This window comes from Echinops telfairi, unplaced genomic scaffold (genome assembly GCF_000313985.2).
Source record: "Echinops telfairi isolate 266 unplaced genomic scaffold, ASM31398v2 ScPeMD7_7465;HRSCAF=8503, whole genome shotgun sequence".
Classification (NCBI taxonomy): domain Eukaryota; kingdom Metazoa; phylum Chordata; class Mammalia; order Afrosoricida; family Tenrecidae; genus Echinops; species Echinops telfairi.
Window position 1 is genome coordinate 7,844,090 of NW_022111365.1, and position 9,062 is coordinate 7,853,151.

At 46.3% G+C, this 9,062-nt stretch overlaps 1 protein-coding gene across 2 annotated transcripts in view; it reads left to right on the plus strand.

Annotated features, from left to right (window-relative positions):
- Nucleotides 1–6,363, plus strand: part of TMEM72 (transmembrane protein 72) — a 42,828-nt gene extending 36,465 nt beyond the window's left edge. The window contains exons 3-5 of one of the 2 annotated variants that reach the window (XM_004716251.2): nt 1,177–1,248; nt 2,765–2,904; nt 4,382–6,363. In XM_004716251.2, coding sequence (XP_004716308.1) covers nt 1,177–1,248; nt 2,765–2,904; nt 4,382–4,857 — 688 coding nt within the window. In that variant the 3' untranslated portion in view covers nt 4,858–6,363. The remainder of the gene's footprint in view (nt 1–1,176; nt 1,249–2,764; nt 2,905–4,381) is intronic. The other variant, XM_045283658.1, reaches the window with a different exon arrangement.
- The last annotated feature ends 2,699 nt before the right edge of the window (nt 6,364–9,062 follow it).

Here is a 9,062-nt window from a genome sequence, read left to right on the forward strand (position 1 = left end):
GTGAGAGAGGGAGGGGGGAAAATGAGGAGCTGATACCAAGGGCTCAAGTAGAAAGAAAGTGTTTTGAAGATGATGATGGTAAGAAATGTACAAATGTGCTTGACACAATGAATGGATATATGGATTGTGCTGAGTTGTACGAGCCTCCAATAAAATGATTTTTTTAAGGTGCTGAAAAGAGATAAAGACCTCACTCCTAAACTGACAACCAACAGAGAAAGGAAGTATTACTGTAGAGCTACTGACCTGAACATAGACTTCTACCCTTCTAAAATGCGAGAGGATAAATCCACGTATGGTATTTCCAGTATAGCAACACTAGATAACTTGGACAAGGGTATATTTTCATGTTATTTTTTGTAAGAGAGGCTAGCTTTTGCAAAGGACAAGCCACATCCAGTATCTTCCTGTGTAGTCAGGGAAAGCAGAAGTTCTAGGTCTATAAAAGATATTCTGGAAAATTCCAATTGTGGACATGTGTAAATTTCATTCCCAGAAATATTGATATGAAAATTTTAAGACAGCCCAGGAATGTATATTCTTTGGTAAGTTCTTGCTGAAGAGTCTCTATCTACACCATGACTGGAGCATGAGAAACCTCAGAATATCTTTAGTGAGGGGAACACAATCAGATTCCAGTTTTAGCCCTGTGGTGATAAAGTGAAGAATCAGGAGACAGGGAGGAAACCGGAGGCCTGGGGACCAAGGAGTATTGCCTGACCATCTATGATGCTCAAAAGAATGGGGGAAATGTTAAAGGCATTTAAGGAACAGTACTAATAGATCCGAGTATCAGATTAAACTGAAAATGCAGAGAAAAGGACTTGGGAGGGGCTCCAGCTTCAAGGTTTGCACAAGTGGGCCAAGAGGTCATACCAGAAGGCAGAGGATACCCCCTGCCAGTGTCCTCACCGGGGCCCTGGGGTGAAGGTAGCCTCTTTTGCTCAATAGAATCTTCTACCTCATTTATCTCTCAGTTTTGCTCCCCTGCCACTTCTGCACCACTACCAGTGTAGCCTGCGTCTTGATTTCCCAGACAACCTGGTAGGTATTAGCTGTTGGCTGAGGTATGGCCCCATGCTAAGACATATGGATTAGCAGCCAGCTGCAGAGGCTAAGGGGTCACAAAGGCTGTAAAGAGGCAACTACATGTCTCTCACGTGTCTACACTCTCAGGTTTACAGGAACTGCCCTCTCTGTGTGTGAAGGTGCCTACTTCGTGGCTCAGCTGCTGGCCATTTGTTTCCAGTAAGTACCCCTTAAGTAGGATCTCCCCGATCACCCACCCCTCAGCTTCAGGCATACTGAGTGAGACCCTGACCCATGGAATCTCCTGTTCTGAAACTAGTGTCACCTTCCTGAGGGTCCATGCATCACTAGCCCAGAGGTTTGCTGTCAGAGTAACTTAGGTTCACCTATGCTCTGTCCCTACTTCCAACCAGGGAGGGAACTTACATCTTCCTTCAGGCCCTGCTTCCATTCACAATCCCTGATCTAACCCCAGTCCACCCCACCCCCCGCCCCACCCCACCCCAAAAAACAGCCAGTCTATGAGCCTAAGTCCAAACCATCTACAAACCTGGAAAAGAGTCCATAGAGGTTGTGATTGAGGAGAAGAGAGCTGAGTTCCAGTGCATTCTGACACCTGCTAGTGCCACAGAGGGTCAGGGACTACAGTCTCATCCTCCTTTTAAGGGCAGGAGTACCCACCATCATAAGGTGACCATGGAGTCACCAATCATGCTATATGACAGCTCAATAATAGTCTCGCATCAGTCCTACCAAGGGCTCTGGAAACCTATACAGAGAGTCACCAGGTAGTCAGGGAGAGAGCCAGGCCTCAAACCCAGCTGTCCTTGCACCTTGAAAGGTCACTGACTGCCTTCTAGGCTCACCAAAGCTTGAGACAAAAGTCTTCTCTGCTACCTGTATGCTACTACCAAGTAATCTCTGTGGCTTTCTAGGGCCTGGGATGTGAGGAATTCTGCCTCTAAAGTGGACCTTTGACCTACTAGGGACATCCCGCTCTCTAGCCTAGAATTTGGCTAGCAAGAATAAGACCTGGCAGGAGACACTCTGGCTTCACATTAGCCGCTAACCTATAAAGTTTGCATAGTCTGGATGCAGCTGGACAAATTGGAGGTGTCCCCTTGAAGCCAGATCAGAGGAGATGAAGATGAGACAGGCATTTTCCTTCTTTGAAACCTGAAGGCCCACTCTGAAACCTATGTCCTATCAGGCCTCTGTGCAAGTTAGAAAGATGTGGTCCCGGGCATGAGGCAAGACTGGTCTCAGCTCCCTAAAAACCCACATAATGAAACCCCTTGTGTAGGGTGCCATCTACATACCCTCCCAGCAGATGATACTGTATTTCACACCATCTGGAGCCACTTCTGGCTCAAGAGCGAGCCTTGAGTCCATTCTCTGTTCCACTGTCTCAACAGAAAGGGTAAGAGAAGGTTCCATTTCCTTCTTTCTGGACCAGAAGTGCAGATCTACGTAAACTTTCAGGAAGGTTGTGGATCCACCAAAGGGACTTAGGTAACCCCCCAGCTATGGTACCCACAGTGAGTCCCTCTGGGCCTCCCAGGACTCCAGGCCCTGGGGCCGCCACAGTGTGCACTATCACAGAAGAGCTCAGCCTCAGCTGCTTAGGGCCTCCAGGGAGAGTTGGAGCAGATCTTGGAGTAAAAATAATCTCTGTTATTTCAAGGGCTTGCTGGGAATGCTTACCTCTTGCTAATATTGTGACTCCCTCCCTTAGGTGTCAGCCAGGTTCTCTGGCTTACTGGGCAAGAAAAAAGGCCAACTGGCTGGGCTGCTTCCAAAAATTTCTAGCCTATCTGCTATTATCCGTGGCCTGCTTTCTCCATCCAGTTCTCATCTGGCATGTGACAATTCCAGGTATGGGCATTCGGAATTTGTGACCTCTGAGTAGAAAGAACCAGCCTTCTTTTCTGGTCCCCTTCAGGGTAACAGATCTGCTCTGAAGGTGGCTCCAGGGTCCACATCAGACTCACTGCTAGTACCCTGGCCAGGAGCATGAGGATGAAAAGCCAGCAGATGCCCTCCATCATGGCAGAGGGGCAAGGGCAACCTGAAAAACAACCTCCTTTGTGGAAATGTCACAAGGCTTCACCACATGCAGGGACTCTTCATTACTCCCACTCTGTGGTCAGAGCTCTCAGATGACTTGAAGTGAGTCCCTTCTCTATCCAAACCCTGTTAGTCTACCCAGTGCATACCAATTCACGCCCACACTCAACCTAGTTTTTCAGTCACTCCATGACTGATCCCCAAAGACCTCACTCTGTACACCTTACTTCCCTCATAAACCTTACAAGTCCTCCAGAGCCTCCAGAATCCAATGCTCCCCTGCTTTATTTTTCTCCATGGGCTTTTCTTCTGAAAGCTCTGATCCTCTTTCCTCCTTTATCTCTCTAAAAGTATCCCTTCTTTCACGGCCCATCTAAAGTGCCATGAGGCCAACCGTTCAGGGAGTCTGAATTAAAAGGTACTTGTCCTCATCCTTCCTGAAATCTCTTTGGATATAGCTGGCCACAACCTCTCCAAGATGCTGTCTCTGTTCCAGTCCTCCAGGTAAAGAAGGATTCAGTTACGGCCAATGCCAGAATGCGTCATAGCCTTTGTTCCTTGGAGAATCACAGATATTCAGGAGAGTGTGGCCCTGGCAGGCAGTACAACCTCCTCCACCTCTTCTTTCTCAGATGGGGCAAGACTCATATAAGAGATAGAGAGTTACATGGTCCTGGGCTTGGCCCACAACAAGGGCAAATACTATGGTAGCTGCACCCAAAGGACTGGAGGAGGCTGAAGTGAATGGAGTAGCCTCATTCCTATGAATAGAAGGAAGCTAAGTCCAGCAATAGGTCCAGAAACCAAAATAGAACATGGAAGACATCACACGTTCAGTCCAATAAACTACCCTGAGAAGGAGACACTGAGCATGGTAAAGGAGGCCAAGCAGCAGGACCAAATGGATGCTCAACAAAGCAGAACCTCAGGCAGAGGATTAAGAAGGGAGCCTCAGGATCCATACAGAGACTTTCCTCAGATTTCAAATCTGGGCCTAGGATCCCTGGCATGTAGTCACTGTGCTTACTCACATGCCCTGGTCTGGAGCCAAGTCTTGTCTATGAGACAGATGGGTGTGTACGTGTATGTTTGTGTGCGTGCGTGCGTGCGTGCGTGCGCGTGTGTGTGTGTTTGTGTGTATGCACACACATATCATAAGGGAGGAATCTGGCTATGACCACACAATATCATGTTATTTGGTCCTTTGAAAAATTGGCTTAGGTGATGTACCTTTGGGTTTGTCCACACTCCCTCTAGCACCCCTGATCTCGCAACTCTTTTCCAGGTTCAATGCTCATCATCACTGGCCTGGCCTACTTCCTGCTGAGCAAGCGCAAGAAGACTCAAGCAGCCCCTCAGGGGCCGTCCTCCCCAGAGCACTACACTGATCCCTCCAGCGACACTGTGAGCGCTACTGGCTCTGGGAGCACTGAGCACACCTACACCTTCCATGGGGTCATCAAGGAGGGGACGGACTCCTTCTTCACACACATGAAGAGCATCTTGAAAAGTACCAAAAAGGGCACCTGCCCGCCCCCAGACACCTTGATGGAACTAAGCCTGGAGCCCACAGACACCCTGTCCAAGAAGAAGCAGGTGCATTTTAAGGAAAATATGGTCAGGATCATCCCATCACTTGCTGAGGACCTGAGTGATAGAGAGAGTGAGTCAGATGAGACCACCTTAGACACCATCCCCATCATCCCTCCACCTCATGTTCCGCACTTCATGTCCTCACTCACAGCCACAGGCCTCTTCTAAGGCACTTCCTGCCCCAGCAGCACTGACTAGGAGGAGTCTCCGCAGAGCAATGGCCCTTGCAGTTTCCAAATATGTGAGGCTCCAGAGAAAGCTTCAAGTCTCTCTAGAGCAGCTCTAGAATGAATGACCAAAGAGCCCACTGTGGCAGGGCGTCCATGGCGGGGCATCTATGCCACGACATGCCACTAGTCCTGTGAAGTCCCCAAGAGAAGCACAAGTAAGACTCTCGCTGCCTCAGGGCAGTGCAAGCACCTCCCTCTTGGACAATGAGTATAGAAATTCTTCACTTTTCTAAAGAAGACCATGACCCCCCCTCTACACAAGGATGCAAGGCGATTTCTTTAGCCACAGAAGGGCAGATGACTCAACCTTAGTAGATGCCACTGGGCTTCTCTTGATCCTGATACAGAATTCCTCATTCACTAAGATCTTATCATGTATCCTATCTCTGACATGAAGTTTCGTCTTTGAAGGTCCAGAGATATATTGGCCACTTAAGCACCTCAAAGACTGTTGTTTAAGGTGGCTATAGATGTCAGTCGGGGTTACTTGGAATCGGGAGGGAGGACACAAACCCCACTAAAGGGGGAGGAGCAGAGCCAGTAGAGGCAGCAGGAAGAGTTCCAGAGGCATTCAGAGAACAAACAGTCTTTGTTCACAGAGAGGAATGCCAGACAAGTGAGTCAAGTTCTAGAACATGTACGAAGGCTCTCTGCAACCTTGTCAAAGGATGCTTTCAAGATTCCAAGTAGATGACATAAACTAGATCAAACTGAAAAGCCTAAAAGCTTATGGCAATCTTCAGGACCCAGTGCCTGCTGTGTGCCCAGCCCTGGAAACACAGAATGCCTTAAGATCCATACAACTCAGAGAAGGGACGGCAATGTTTAGGGACGTGACAGTGGACAACAGATAGATGGTTTTCAAATTGAGGGGAAGGGAAGAATACAGCAAGCTACCAGGCAAGCTCTGCCTTGTGACTACAGAAAAGAGACCATCACTTCTTAATGAGCAAAGAAGTAAATTATTATCAGTAAGATATTCCAAAATAATGGGACCTGCAACAACGTTTTTACTTCTAAAAATTATACTTTGCCTCATGATATTGTTTCAAGGAAAAGCACCTTCTTCTTCATGGCAATTTCAATTAATGAGCCAGCATAAGAAGATGCTGTTACATGACCAGATGTGTGTGAGCAAACACCAGGATGGCTTGGAGGACGTACATATGCTATGGTTGAGATAAAATGCCATGTTTAATCTTGTAGACTTTTCAGTATATTCTACAAGTTATCTTGAAAATGTGTAGAAATAATGGCTAACCAGAAGCTGTCGGGCTGCTGTCTAAGTGCAGGAGATATTCCAGATAAGCAGAAAATCGAATCAGAAAAGGCAAAGAAATGCTTCCCCATACATCTCTGATTGTGCAAGTAGCAGAAAAGATAGGCCCAGAGTCAGAATCCACAGGCAAGGAGGCTGAGAAATAAACAATGTGCTTTAGCAGAAGGTGGGAGTGTGTCCAAATTCCTAATGAGCCAGGTGTTCTGGGAAAAGCCTGCTGTGTACAGAAGGCGCTCAGGTGAGGAAGAGTCAGGCAGGAAGGAGCCAGGTGTCTTACCATGTGTCATGTGGGGAAACAAGGCTGCTGTGGAGTTACAAATGCTTATCAAATGGTCTCTGACAGATCTGACATCACACTTAGGTTGTGCTTTGGAGATCAAGCTCTACTGGCTCAAAGGATGGAGTTGTTCTAGTCAGTGGGAGCATCTGGGTCCCCAGACACCTGCCACATTTCATTATAAAGCACAGCCTTGTTTCCCTGTGTCTTCGAGGTGAAGTGCATGTTGGAGATTTCAGGTGAAATGATCATGCGTGAGGTCTTGAAGGAAGAGACACAGGAATGTACTAGACTAGTTGCTCAGAGGATGAGAACCTTACCTGGGTTGGCAAAGGAGGGCATGAAACACCCATAATTGTCAAGTCAGTTCCAATTCACGGTGACTCCATGTGTTCAGAGTAGAGCGTCACCACAGGGTTTTCAGAGTTGCAACCTTTGGAAAGCAATGCTGCCAGGTCTGTATTTCAAGAGTCCGCTGGGTGACTTGGGACCACCAAGTCTTCAATGAGTTGTCAAGTGTTTAATTATTTGCCCCCGCCTGCCACCTCAAACATTCTCACCGCTGCCTGAACAAGTCCTAAATTAGGTCTTTAGACAGACCAGGGTTTTCACCTAGCAGAGGGCCCAGCTTGAAGAGTACCTTCCTCAGAAGCAGAGAAGCACCTTCCATCTTTATTTTATTCCCAACGTGAGACCTGGGTAACCGTCAGTTTCCACACTGGAATCCCTGAAGAGCAGACATTCGATGACACTGGTCCTAGCTGCACTCGTTGTGGCCTGCCTCCCACTCACAGTTAAAACCAAAGCAGAAAAATAGCCCTGGGCCAGGGGACTTAGAACTACTCACTGAGTGAACTTTCTGTGAGAATAGCAAGCACTAATTACAGTGAGTAGGAAGAAAAGCACATCTTTCTCAGGGTTAGTCTAATGAGGCCGATAAGACAGGTGACAATAAATGCTTTTCAGGTTATAAATCACGGAGTGTGCATGTTTGTTCCTGTTAGTGTGAGGGCCTCCCTGAGCAGCATCAAAGTGGGAAAGCACTTAGAAAACACTTGTGTTGTGGGAAAGCCCAATTCATATCCGAAAGCTCATATTCAAACTCCAGACTTTACAGCTTGAGCCTGAGGAAAATACAAATCCCACCCGCCCGCTGTCGCACTCTCTACCCTGAATTAGGTAAAGAGCCACTTCTTACCCCTCATGATGAAGACCCCCACTCTAGAGGTCAACCCATGTGTCCTCCTTCTAAATCTTGTTTAATGTTTCTAACATCTTTATTTTTATATAATTCACATACCGTAAAATTTACTCATTAAAATGTACAATTCAATAGTCTGCTCATTCCGTTGTACAGCCATCACCGCAACATAAATTCACAACAGTTTAATGATCTCATATCCATCAGCGGTGACTCTCCAGGACCCTTCCCCTGCCCTAAACAGTCACCCATCTTTCTGTGGTAATAGAATTGCCAGTTCTTGATTCTCCTATAAATGGATTTTGTGATCTTTTGTGACTGCACATGCCACAAGCAAATGTTTGCCAGATTTATCCCGGCTATATAGCAAGTATAAGTACTTAATTTCTCTTTATTACCCAATGATATGCCACTTTACGGATACAACACATTGTTTTTAACCATGTATAGTTGATGAAAAACCCTGGTTGCATAGTGGTTACACATTGGGCTGTGATCCACAAGGCCAGCAGTTCAAAATCACCACCCATTCTGAAGGAGAAAGACAGGACTTTCTGCTCCCTTAAGCAGTTACAGTCTCAGACGCTCAAAGGTGGCACTGCTACCTTGTCCTATCGGGTTGCTATAGGACATAGGCAATGAATCTTGTTTGGTTTTGGGTCTGCACCACTGCCGTGAAGTTTACTGCAACTCATAGCGACCCTATAGAACAGAAGAAACCTGCCCCATAGGTTTCCAAGACTAAGTTTTTACAGACGTAGACTACCTTCTGGACTCATCTTTCTCCCCCTTGGATTCTGGATTGGATCTGCTAATCTTTCGGTTAGTAGTTCAACTCACTAAACCATAGGGCTCCTGTGTACTCCGATTGCCATCAAATCTGTCCAATCCACAGTGATACTATAGAACAGCCTAAAACTGATCCTTTGGATTTCACAGACTATCCAACTTGACAGGAGCAGATTGCTTCATATTTCTTTCCCAGAGAATCACTGGTAGGCTTGAACAGCTGACCTCGAAGTTGATAACACAATGCTTAGTGTGCTTCCAGGGCTCTGTATAGTCGTTCCAAACCCATACAAATTCCACTGCCATCAAGTGGTATGATATAGCATCTCATTACAATTTACATTTCCTTAATGACTAGTGTTATTGTGCTCAAAACATGTTTCCATGTGAGTATTGGCTATATATTGTTTTGGAAAAATGTCTATTGAAATCATTTGCCCATTTTTAACTAGACTATTTGTCTTTTTATGTTGAGCTCTATAAGTTATCTTATATGTATACTCTTATCCGAATATGATTGCAAATATTTTCTTCTAATCTGCGAGTTCCATGTATTTGCTAGATGAGGGCCTTAAAAACAAAAAATGTTTAATTTGG